We start from the raw sequence: 13850 nt of genomic DNA, 5'->3' as shown, positions 1-13850 counted from the left end.
AAAAACCAATTATTAAAATCGGTTTACAACTTCAAATTTTAGGGGGGTGTTTCCATTAAAAATGGGTCACACTATATGTATATTTGCCTGTTCATTGCAAATAATATATGAAAATCATTATTTGAGTTATAACATATCAGTTGGTAGTGAAGTTTGTAAATATTTCTTTCTATATATAAATTTCAAGCTTGGAGCTTCGTTGTTGACTTTTTGGCTATTTCTCTACCTTTTTCCTGTTGAATCCGTTCAAATGCCGCCTCAGGGCTTACTTTTTTCCATCTATTTCGACTGTAAAAAACATATTTTTCTTACTCGCGTCCAGCTCTGACAATAATCGACTAGCCTGGTCCGAGCTACTTTTTGGTACTTACATAAATACCAAGGTAGGTTATAATTTATTCAGTGAGTCCATTGATGTTTCAGATATAAAATGAAAATCTCAGTTCACTTATTAGCATGTGGTCAGCTAATATATGCATAATATTGGATATAATGCCATATGAAAGTAGAACCACCAACTATTGGGAAGTAAAGAACGGTTATTAAGGAGCTGTGAAGAAAATACTACTTGTTTGGGCTTGATGAGAACTCAAATCATGAATGTTAGGTACTAGATCATAGGAGAAGAGCAAATTATGTGACGTTTTGTCTACTGCTGCGGTATATATTATCAAAGGCAATGTGGTTACGGTAACTGGCACTGCGACTGTTACCATATCGCCTTCAATAAAGTCTACCGCAGTAGACGAAACGTTAGGCATAAAAACTCGGAAAATAGTTTAAATGAATGGGAGTCTCAAGGAAAAATGTACTGGAAATCTTGGAGCAGAATCTAGGATTATTTTTTGATTTGAGCAATAACATACTGTTACACAAACTGCAGTTTTATGGTATAAGTGGCTCTGTATCGAATTGGGTTGGATCTTACCTGACTGATCGTAGTCAGTTGGTCTGTGTGAATGGAATGAATTCTTAAAGAACATGTATATCAAGAGGGGTACCTCAAGGCTCTGTTTTGGGACATCTTCTATTTTTGTTTTTTATAAATAATCTTCCGAAATTTTGTTCAAAAGCTTCCATTACCTATTTTTACGGATGACACTAACATCTTAGTATCTGTGGGAACTATGTCCGAAGTAATTGTCAAAGCTAATGAAGTAACTGATCAAATTTCTGAGTTGTGTTCTGCTAAATCTCAAATACTCAACTTTGTTACTAAAAATACAACAATTGATACAAGCTATTTGGTTAGATAAATAATGAAACTTTACATCAAGTTAATTGTACCAAATTTTTAGGTGTTTATATTGAAAATTTTTTGCCAAAAAAATTATCCTATCAAATTTGTCTATTTCTAGTCATGTGTGTCGAAATAACCAATGAAACCATCATTACACTGATAACTACCCATGGATAGTTTTCACGGGTAGTTATCACTTATGTCATGACATTGCTAAGCAACCAACACAATAAAGTTGTTTGACATTTCAGTAATTCAATTTATTTTGAAAATGTCACTTCCTCGCTTTGGTGTTCAAAATGATGCGGCAATTGACAAAATCATTGAAGAAAATACACCAAAAAATACTGTCAATAGTAAAAAATACACTTGGAAAATACAGCAAGATCAACGGAATATCATTATACGAATTGTTCTTTTAATAACTGTGTGTTCAATAAATAATTTTGTTCGAATTGCAAAAAATTTTCTCACCGAATATCCCTCGAACATTGATAAATAACTCATAATTTTATCACAACTTCCTCAAGCACGTTATTTTAGGTAACATCCCTTCGGCGTCGGGATGTTACCAAATAACGTGCTTTCGAAAACTGTGATAAAATTATTTCGTTAGTTATCAATGTCCTTGGGATATTATAGCTGATAATAAACTTACCTGGAAGTTCCATGTTGATAGTGTCAAACTGAAGCTCAGCAAACATATATATTTACTTCGTCGGTTAAAACAAACAGTCCCTCTTGATGTTCTCAAGCTTTTATACCACAGTTAAATTCAGTCAGTGACTTCCTATGGTTTTAAACATTGGGGTTTATCAGCCAAAGCTGATGAAGTTTTTGTTATTCAGAAAAAGGTTATCAGAATTCTGGCTGGTGCATCTTCAAGTGAATACTGCAGGCCATTATTCATTCGTTATAGTGTATTAACAATGCCTAGTTTGTATACCTACCAAACTCTGATATATATATATAAAACAATATTTGAGCAAATCCATGAACATTTCACCAGAAATAACTCTCAACTTCATCAACCTTATAGTAGATTGACAGTATCAAAGAATCACCCCATGTGCTGTTGGGTTAAGTTATATATAAGCTTGGTGAGGACATTAAATCATCAAATATCAATGTCTCTAAAAGGCGACTCAAGATTTTTCTATTACAAAAAGCATACTACTCTGTGGATGTTTGTCCTTAAATCCCAATTTGATTGTAGTTTATTAACTTATTTTATGATGATGTTATGTTATGTGATTATAAAGGAAAACCGATTCAATAAATATTTGATTGATTGATTAATTGAAATACCTTTGCGGAATCCATCTCGAAATTCACCACCAAAATATATTGTTTTAAAATTGGTTGAATAAAAACCAAACAAGGTCTCTTTTTTTTTCTCAGGTTTGTGTGTGGAAATATGAATCGGTAATAAGAAATATGTATACTCATATCTTTGATGATTATCTGAAACATGGTCTTCAACAGAAATACATAATATATATTTCGATAAGCTAAAAATGAAATATTACCAATAAAAACATCGGAAGCAAACAGTATAATTGTGATAAAAATTGAAATAATTCAAATACAGAAAAAAATGTTAGCGATGCAATAAATGTTTGATTCGGGGGTCCTTCCATTTCTAACATTTTTGAATGCATATTTTTATATAATTTAATGCCCTTAACACATTGACGGCTCAGTAGGGTGTCTTGAACTGTCAAAAAAAATCACCCACGTTTTTTCAAAAATCCTATATGTATACAAACGTTTTGTTAGGTTCATGAAAGTAGTTTCTCCTATTATTTTGAAATATCATTCTTGAATTATTCGGTTTCGTGATGTTACTACTGCAAGAACATCGCGCTTATCTTTCACTTTGACACATATAACGGTATGCTTACCCTTCTTTTCCATGTGTATTCGACTTTCTTGAGTTTTTTATCGGTTAGCCAATTCCACACTATCATATTAGGTTGTTTCAAAAAGTCTTGTCCGTTTTAATATGTGTTTTTGTAGCTACATATCTCAATAGTTATTTATTCTACTGTGTCGTGGGGTATAGTGTTCGATAGAGAATTTCGAACTCTATATTCATTTGGCCAATTTTTCTCTACAAATTCGAGCCGAAACAGACCGAAAAATTAACCAGGCATTTGCACTGTTCGACGTTGGTTTGCAAAATTTCGTTCCGGAGATTTTAGCCTCGAAGATGAGCCCCGAAGTGATCGACCTACAGTAATCCAGGATTTGAGTACCCTGCTGGAGATTGATCCACCACAAGCGATGCATGGGATGGCGGAAGAACTGGGCTTCAACTCTCATGTGGTTTGTAATGGTTCAAAACGTATTGGAAAGGTCTTGAAGCTCCCATGGTTTGAAAGCTCGACAGAAATTTTCACGTTTCTAGGTCTGTTCTTGTTTGCTTTTGAGCACCCAAAACGATCCTTTTTTGGATCAGATCGTCACGTGTGATGAAAAATAGGTACTGTATGACAACAGGAGATGTTCCTAACAGTGGTTGGACACCATTGGTGGTCGGGGGCTGGTGTGATTCACTATAACTTTCTGCAATCGAGCCAATTACAGTAGAGTTCTATTATGAGAAAAAATGAAATGTACCGAAAATTGCATCAGCAGTAGCTGGGGCACTGGTAAACAGAAGAGGTCCAATCTTGCTCCACGACAACGCCCGTCCGCACTGAGATATCACAATTTAAAGTAGGCTCATAAAAACGCCAAAATTTTCGAAACAACCCAAGAGTTATTCATGAAAAGATGGTATCTCTTGTTAACATGTGGCTTCAAAAGTCCAGAAACAGAAAGTGCTTCAATTTATCATATGTCCGCATCCAGTAAATTTTCCCCTTGCTCTTTGTATATTTCAAGGTTCAAAATATAACCCTTTGAAGAACAAAGTTCATAACAATTTTCCCCACTTTATTTTCTGTGTAAGTATGAAAAGACAGACATCCATGAAATAAGAGAAGTGATTAATCAAGGGACAATTGATTCGGTGGCTGATGACTGGAATCTGCTAATACACAAATCTATGCACTTTCAGCGATCTATCATTGTCGGGAACTTTCTCTCAATTGTGTCTTACAAAATTTGCAAAAATCGTCCATTCGTCGCAATAAAAAAGATGAGATGATAAATGAATCAAAACTACATTTTTCTTTTATTTTCAGTTTTGAACTGGCTCTGTAGCGAACACAATTCAAAATTTATAGAGTTCTACATCTGAAATTCACACTCTTTGGAGAAACGGGTATTTAAACGAGATCTGTTAAAAACTGTTTTTCCGTTAACCAGCTGTTCGTATAGATTTGTAGAATTGTCCAGAAGGGTCATAATCTCATCACACCATGATAACAAAATATTTTGATTGGTGTTTCCAACAGGCCCTTCGAATGATTTTTTTTTCATTAAAAAAATATTTCGAAAAATCGTCGATAGTGGCAACATCGCTATGCCAGTTACTATCTGCATCGTGATTAGCAGAAGGAATACCGGCATTAGAAAATTCTGAAGAACTGTTCAATTCACTCCCAGAAAATAGGATTCAGATTTTCGTCTGATTCTGAATCAAGATCTGAATGCGAAGAGTAACAATCACCCTCATTCTCTCACTGTCTGAGAATCTGATTCAGATTCGATCTCGTCAAACCATTTGAGCAAGCGCTCCTGTTGTTTACGATCCATTGCAATTGCCTACTGAAACGAGTAAATTTTAAATTCTAGTTGTACCAATTTTCACCTTCTACTCACCTTGCGAAACTCATATTTTAAATTTGAGAACGCTACAGTTGAAACAGAAAGAAGCACCTCTTTTCAAATATCAATATCAACATGATGAAACGTGTGCTCACTCTGTCACTTCCATCGTACTTCACGAGGTCAAGATAATCAGTTTATAGGGACACCTTAAACTGTTCCACGAAAAGAAGATTGTTGCTGTTACAACAGGCGTGTCCGTCAATGCATTAACACATTCCTTTGCTGTGTTGTTGCGAAAGTATCGAACGTGGTTCTTGATAATAACTGCAAATAATGTTTGGCATCTAATGTGTTTTATATTCCTCTTGAAGGGGAACACTTGGTGATCGAAACACGTGTCGAGGTGTTGAAATCACGGTTTGGTGTTGGGGAAAAAACTCCAGTAATATTCATTACTACACCAAAGGTTCTAAACAATGCATCACAAGCATCTAATGTCTTCTGGAAAATGAATGACCCTATTTTCAAAAATTCCTGCCAATACATTAAATTCAAATCTCGCTTGAGCACGAATTATGCTCATTGTTGTTAGACCAGACGTGTTCATTATTTCTATTGATTACTCCGCAATTTGCAAAATAGCTCTCATCAGTCCAAATTGAGTCGGCAAGCAGTGACAGAAATTTCTTCTCCTTGGGATCACCTGGCGACTTTCCATCGTATGTCACCCATATTGGGAATAACGCAGTCGAAAAATATGGAAAATCAAGAGCTGTTGCGCTCGATATTTCCAAGGCCTTTGACCATGTTTGGAATGACGGTTGTCTAACCAAACTTCGATGCTATGGATTGTTAGATCATTTTTGTGTATGGCTCTCCAGCTTCCTGAAAGAACGTTCCCTGGAAGTGGCCGTCATTCCATTTGGATTCCAGGACATCAGCGGCGGCACATCTCCACCAGCAGCAGGAGGTTGCATATCTTATTGAGGATCTAGAAGTAATTTTGAATTGGGGTGACCATAATCGGGTTCAATTTAAGGCTACAAAAACCCAGGCATTGGTTTTCTCCAAAAAGATTAATGTCTCCGAACCAGATATAATAATGCCAGGTCAGACAATTCCGATTCATGCTTCGATAAGTTTATTGGGGGTTAAAATGGACTCCGATATTTCTTGGCACAATCATGTCGCTGGAATTGTCAAGGCAGCTTCTCAAAAGCTTGGAACACTGTACGAACCAGAAAACTACACACCACAGCAACTTTTGATGCTTTATAAAGCTCAGATCAGACCTTCTTTGGAGTATTGTTCTCATGTATGGAGCTCCGCCCCTAAGCATGCCCTGAAGCTGTTAGGTTCCATCCAGAAGAGAGCCATCCGCGTGATAGGAGACGCGAACATCACTTCTTTCAACCTTGATAGTCTGGAACATCGAAGAAAGGTTGAACACTTGAACACTTCCACGGGAAGTGTTCAAGTGACTTGGCACATTTGATTCCATCAAGAGCGGTACATATCAGAAATACGCGACGTTTTGAGGTTCAACTCAGTACACTTCGAACTTCACTGTTTGAGAACTCTTTCATCTGGAGAACTGCGTTTACGAGGAATGAACTTCCTAACAACGTTTTTCCAAATGGATTTAATCTCCAGCGATTCAAATCCAATGTGAGTCGCTACTTTCACACAAGCACCGCTCTGAGAGCGCCTTAAGGATTTTCCAGTGCTTGTGTCTTGTCCTTGAAAAAAATAACAAATGTGTAGATTAGGATGCACTTCAGAGAGACGCCCTGCCATAGTGCACCCTCAGCCAGGAAACTCTCCCTTGATTATATCAGGTAACCTGTGGCCATCCAGGCCGGTATGTGCAGCTCTGATATCGTACCTGTGAATAATCTCCACGGCAGCTATAATGGCATACTATTGAGATCCCAGTTAATTGATTGATGTTGAGGTTCACGGATATTCACACCTTAGTGGCCACTGCCAACTTCCCATATGTCAGCTATACCTAACGATATCTTGGATTCAGCCATGCGGGGCTTTTTCGCCTTAGGTTTGGCGTGTTTCCTGGTCTAATTAGAGGGAGAGTGTTTCCTTCTCTGATGCAGATTCTGCTTCCCAAGAATTTGGAACAGGGCAGATTCATAAAATATTCTGTTATTGATGAGGTGGTAAGTTACATTCTGGCTATACCACTCAGCCTGCTAGGTTTTTGCACGAATTGGAGAACTGAGAAGCTTTTGATTCGATGGACTTTTATAATAATAATATGTTTATTTTCAATAGGTTTACACCCACAAATAGAGAAAATACAAATAATTACAGAGGATATACAAATAAAAAAAGATTCAGATTACAAAAAGAAAATGGAAAACAATCATAACTTTGAATTTTTAATAGTTTTTAAAACAAGAGTCCTTTGCTTTCTGAATCAAAACAAAATAATAAGTGATTGCCAGTTTTGGTTTCCAAAAGCAAAGAAACCTCTCTGATGCCATTCTTTCCCAAATAAAACAAAGTTACCCCGAGGCTATTCTCAGGATATGCATCTGGGGACCTACTAATAAACCTGGGATATGGGAATTTTTGTTTGGGTTATACCTGGGATCATATAGGTGTCACACTTCTCTATGTCCCTGAAGCATCCCGGGGATAAACTTTTCTATATCCTTTGTATGTCTGTAGGCAACTACAGGGCTTAGTTAACCGATGTACACCGGAGATATATATATATATATATATATATATATATATATATATATATATATATATACATATATATAAATCAAGAATGGAATAATTCGTGGACACAACACTCAAAAAAAAGGGGGGGCAAACCGCGGACACGTGTTTCTGGCTATTGGCCTCATCAGCGCGGTGCAGCCAAGTGTAAAGATGGGCAACACTTGTTTGCCGAAATCAGGAAACAACACAAACGCACGGAGTCAACAACAGGAGCCAACCGTACATTTGTGGTTCCAGTTAGAAGACCTAGAATTCCCAGGCTACATCTAACATGACCACGGAGGCAGCTATAGATACCTGCGAGACATCCGGGTCCAGGATATAAATACAGATAGAGATTTTATCGAGTGTGTATGATACAAATCAAGAATGGAATAATTCGTGGCTCCTGTTGTTGACTCCGTGCGTTTGTGTTGTTTCCTGATTTCGGCAAACAAGTGTTGCCCATCTTTACACTTGGCTGCACCGCGCTGATGAGGCCAATAGCCAGAAACACGTGTCCGCGGTTTGCCCCCCCTTTTTTTTGAGTGTTGTGTCCACGAATTATTCCATTCTTGATTTGTATCATACACACTCGATAAAATCTCTATCTGTATATATATATATATATATATATATATATATATATATATATATATATATATATATATATATATATATATATATATATATATATATATATATATATATATATATATATATATAGATAAGATAAATTGGAACCTCTTCAGTAAAATTAATCTAATGGAAACACTTTTCGTACATACCAGAACTAGAGCACTTTTTTCAACGGGTGTTTTGCTAATCAAAAAGTTTTGTCATCTGGTGACAACTATAAATTGATTAGTGGAGCTTTCTTCTAGATAAAATGCTCTATAGTTCTGATGTGTGGAAAGTGTTTTTATTACATATGACTCAAAAATCAAATTGCCAGAAACATTTTTCAAATGCTGCCTGAAAACTTTGAAATTTACAGTTACACTATTCACTGAATTGTGTTATTTCAGTTTCACTTATGCTGACTGAAAGTAATAATCCTTTTTTCATATCAAATGAATCTTTTATTGAATTACAGACTGACACATCAACAGTAAAACCACAAATGAAACTAGGTAATATTTTTTATAATTTGGCATATATGAAATAAAATGTCCAAGAGCTTCATTCTGCCCCATGCCGTGTTTTCAACAAACGATCTGCAGCATGACGCAACCAGCTTTTAATTGCACTTTCCACAGATTTTTCTGTTACATTTTCAATTTTTCTATTTTTCATTGAAGCTTCTGAAAATGAAATAATTGAAAAAATGTATAATGGGACTTCATATTCATATATTATACCTATTGTAGCACGAGCAAGCAAAAGACTTCCAAATTTCTTCTTATTTTTAAGGCCAAGCCAATTATATTTTGCGGCATGTTCATCTGAAATAATTCGAGAATATGCTCTTTTCACCCAGTTGTACTTATTATTTCCTCCTACTTTTTCGATCAACTTTATCTAAAATCAATCAAGTGTTTGAATACGACAAACATGATTCATAAAAATCAAGGTTAGAAAATAAAATATTGAAAATTATTACTGAATTTCTATTTAAGAAACCATGTCGGATCTTATATGTTATATTAAAACTTTAAAAGGAACTACCCTTCTTAAAGAAACTTAATATAATCTTTAAAAATATTTACCAAGGTCTTGAAATTGACTTTATTCTCAAGCTGCTTTTGAAACTGTGTCATCTCTTCTTCATTAGTAATAGGAAAATCAAATAATAATTTTTGCTCATTTTCTTCAGTAACAGCATGTCCAACTACTGATGCTCTGTTGTTCAATATTTTGATTATATTCAACACATCTGATGAAATTTGGTTGACTTTGAGAGTCAAGATATTGAGTTTTCTAATTACTTGGTGCTGAAATTCTAGAAAAAAAATCAACTTATTTAATGAGAAAGAATCGAAATTATATGCTAATTGGTCAATTAATAGGTAGAATTGGAAACTCTGGCTTAAAATGATTACAAAGTTTCGCTGTAACTAATTGGTCAAATTAAAATAAAATTTAATTTTTTATAATAAAATATTTACTAATATTTAATATACAAAAATTAATACAATATATTGATTAATGTTTGCACTGTAACTTTCAACAACTGTATTGGAGGTAAAAATAAAATTTTTATATTTTCAATGTAAGTTGATTTATAAAAATCTCACCATTGGAGTTTCTTTTTACCAGATCTGCACAAACTGTGGAAAGTTCTGCTACCTCTGAAACAAAATTAAATTCATTTAAATAAATTACCTTCAATTTACCAAATATTATACCTCCTCACCTGAAAATGATTGACGGCGGTCTTCTGTGATATAGCCAAAGCATTTGATTGCGTGAATCCTAAAATTCTTTTACCGAAACTCTATAGATACGGTATAACTGAAATAAGTCGTAAGTGGTTTGAGCCATACTTAGCAAATCGTACCCAGATGGTCAAAACCACTTCATACTCAAATGAAGGTAAAATTATCGTCCCTCAAGTTTCGGTTCTGGGCCCACTTTTATTCAAAATTTACATTAATGACTTATCGTCACATGCAAGGAAAATTCACTTTATTTGGTGATGATATCACAATTTTATAGCATACCCCTAACCACCATAGTTACCAAGTTATTGAGAAACTGGTTTGATTCAAATCTCTTGAGCTTGAATTTATCAAAAACAAAAGTAGTGTCCTATCGTTGCTAGACTCCAGCTGTACATCTAAATAGTATTCATTGTTGAATGTGGCGTTCACCGAAACGAGGCGTTGTCAAGCTTGACGTCACATCAGTCGACTAGGGAGTGCTGGCGGATAAGCGGAATACATGTGCTAAAGCCGTAGAAAGTAAGTTGTGTGTTTACTGCAGTATATCAACTGCGTGAATATGAATAATGATAAAAAATGACGTTACAAGTATTGCATCGCTCCTAAATGTAAGAATGCTTCGATAACTGCACCAGACAAATTTTTTATTTTACTGTTACGAAAGTTGTGGCTGTGCGGAGGGCCAACTTTGTATCTGCCAAGGAGACGCATTTTTGTTGCGAAGATCATTTTAATGTAAGTGTGAATAATAATGATTATTAAAAAAAATATTCTTTACTCTGAGCACTATATACTTTGAATTTTAGGTTGAAACAGACTTAGAAAAATTACATATATAGGTATCAAAACTATGAAAGTGGGAAAAATTATATTGAAACCAGGCGTAATTCCGCATATATCTGATTGCCAAATTGATAGACCGACGGCCCATACATCTAAAACTCTACCGTTTGTTAAAAAAAAAAGGAAAAACAAATTTTGTTGAATACTTGTAACGAAGATATCGCTGAAAATCAAATCATATCTGATGAAGCAGGTACACAGGAAAATAACTTTGATGTTGGAATTCAAGTTATTACACAGGTTTTTCGAAGATCAAAAGCTAAACAGACAGTAAATAGTATACACCATAAAAAAAGAAACCGTTCTAAAGAAATAGAAAATTCAGAAAAAATTGGAAAAAATCACTACCTACTAAGTTCCCCCAAGGACAGTGAGAGTTTGAGTACATCAGACATGATTTCTGTTGATTCATCAGATTCTACTTTGTCTGGAATATTAGTTGAAAACTGGAATTCGAAAAACAATATTGAGCGAAGATCTATTTACGTCATAGAGAAAAATACGAAATTATGTCTTGGAACCCCAAGGTACTCTTTATTTATTATAGAACTTTTGTCACAAAAATTCCAGTTACCCAGAATTGATATATACATCACTTTGAAGAAAATTACATTGAATTGACGATAGCAGCGATTCATAATCTCCAGCTACAGGCCCGGTTGCCACCGCTCGAAGCTCGTTTGCCTGGTGTGACGTCAAGATGTACCGTGGGCGATTTCACATTCTCAATTGATCTTGCTGAGTTGTTAATTGACATATAAACCGGAAAATTTTGTGGGATACTTGGAAGATGATTTAGTTTTATAATATATAATTTTCAATAAAAAACTGAATGAGCCCATCAAGTAGAAACGATTCGAGAGTTTTCTATTCTTGATAACAAGACATATTTGATGCATTTGCCATGTATGATACTTTTAACGGCAATAAATCTGAACTTTAAGAACTTTGACGTCTTGCCTTCAGAAGGCAAGGCACGCAATAAAATCAAATTGACATTAAAAAACCTCCAAACTTAGCACTCTTCAATCCTAAGAAGACAGCGCAGATGCGAGCTCATTTGGTTTAAGATGTTGTTGTCTGGTACAAAAAACAAGGATAAATCTCGAGAAATTGTGGCCTTGGGGTCAAGATTATTAAGCCTTCAGAGCATTTTTCCAATTATATTTCAGGTGTTAGAAATATCATTTTCGAAACGGACCACAAGCCTCTGTTACAAATCCTAAAGACTAATAATTTGTGACATCACAAAGTCTTTGTAGGTAACATACCTACCAAGACTTAAGATATGTTTAATGTGGTATAAATTCTGTTATATACTCGTACATACTGAAAAATTATACGAGATACATGGGTCTTTCAAAAAATATAAGTTTTATGATGAATTACAGGTTGAAGTCGATATGTTTGTACGAGCTGTAATTCAAAACCTCACCAAAACGTCATCCACATATCGATGGTAATACAAGAAATACTTAAACAAAGGATGCTTGAGAATCGACATCTTCGGGTTATCCATGAACATTTTCGCAAGTAAGGGAAACTTTTGAAGAGGAATAAACGTTGTTGAATTGAAAATAATTTTGTTCGAGACATAACGACAGGTCAATGATTTCTTTCTTCAAAACTTGAGTTCACTTGATTTTCATCTAATAATTCTATAAAGTAATAGTATCATCAGGAGGTATGTTGGGAAATAGATTCTTCACATCAAAGGATATTAATTTTGTGTTGTCTGGTAGAGTTATGTTCTTTATTTTTTATATCAAGTCATATGAAACACGTAGAGTGAATTTAGGTAGAAATTTATGATGATATACTGGTAAATAAAACTGCACAAACTGAGTTTTCCGATTGGACCGGTAGTTTCCTTTGTCACTGCACCATCAATGAAATTATCAGAAAGAGTATTCAGTATCATCCCTTATTTGGGGCTACTTTGTCTTTGCTTGATAAATCATAAAAAATAACTTGATCACCTCAATCTCTTGGAGAAATTGCAGTGGGCAGAGTTTCCCCAATGTGCACGCGGTCAAATTTTTATTTATTTCATTAAGAACTACAAAAGTAACGTTATTCGGAAAATAATTCTAGACCGATAATGGTCAAGTGAGATTAGATCTACAATCTACAACGATTGTTATGGATTTATGGTGTTGCGGGAGCGGTTTCAAGGCAAGTCATTTTGATTTTCGCAACCTACTGTTATATTGGGCATTTAATATTTAGTCAAGAGAAACTTAATAACATAACTTGTATGTACATTCTCTAATATTGAATAACCGTTTCTTCAACTTTTTATCGCATTTATATCTAAAATGTAATAGATACATTTACTGTTTTACCGATTCTCAGTATAATTTTCTATTTCTTTGCTTGGGAAAAAGTAAGTATAGACAAATTTTCTGATATAACTCACAGCTCACTGAACAATATGTTTTAGATATACTATAAGTATCTTTCACATTTGTGTAAAGGAATATTTCAATATATGTCCCAACGGATATTTAAATGCTTGTATAATAATATTTCCTTTAATCTATAGAGGCACCGCTTATTTTGTCATCCTTCCAAATCATTTTATAGGTTATTCTTCGTCAGGAGACATGGAAAAATTATTATTGATAATTCAGTATGACTGGATATTCATAAGATACTGTTTATGGTAATAATACACATTCTAAGAAATTCATAAGAAGAGCACGTCTTCCGTATTGTAGATAGAATTTTCAGTTGCAAATATATATCCTGTTGGTTTTCGTTTTTATGTCAAAGTAGTGAAAATTCTATAAATTGGATTGTACCAACTCACAAGATCTTTCTAGTTAGCTGTCTCTAGATTAGTATTCGTCCAGGTTTAGTTGTTCTGTGGTTCAGATTCCGTGGCAAAACTGGCAACGTGCTATACCACAGTTGATGGTTATTATCAAAGAGTA

General features: G+C 34.7%; 1 protein-coding gene across 1 annotated transcript; it reads right to left on the bottom strand.

Moving 5' to 3' along the window:
- Positions 1 to 8465: 8465 nt before the first annotated feature.
- LOC141481851 (uncharacterized) lies at positions 8466 to 10035 on the bottom strand. Its single transcript, XM_074174136.1, has 4 exons — positions 9925 to 10035; positions 9397 to 9629; positions 9049 to 9208; positions 8466 to 8991 (listed from the first exon to the last, which is right to left on the bottom strand). The coding sequence occupies exons 2-4, from the start codon at positions 9445 to 9447 to the stop codon at positions 8870 to 8872; spliced, it is 333 nt and encodes a 110-aa protein (XP_074030237.1). The 5' UTR covers positions 9448 to 9629; positions 9925 to 10035; the 3' UTR covers positions 8466 to 8869.
- Positions 10036 to 13850: the final 3815 nt, after the last annotated feature.

The sequence above is a fragment of the Leptinotarsa decemlineata genome, unplaced genomic scaffold (genome assembly GCF_025532065.1).
Source record: "Leptinotarsa decemlineata unplaced genomic scaffold, Ldec_3_MD MMD2_P_RNA_scaffold_12, whole genome shotgun sequence".
Taxonomy (NCBI): domain Eukaryota; kingdom Metazoa; phylum Arthropoda; class Insecta; order Coleoptera; family Chrysomelidae; genus Leptinotarsa; species Leptinotarsa decemlineata.
This window is presented reverse-complemented; position numbering and strand designations above follow the sequence as displayed.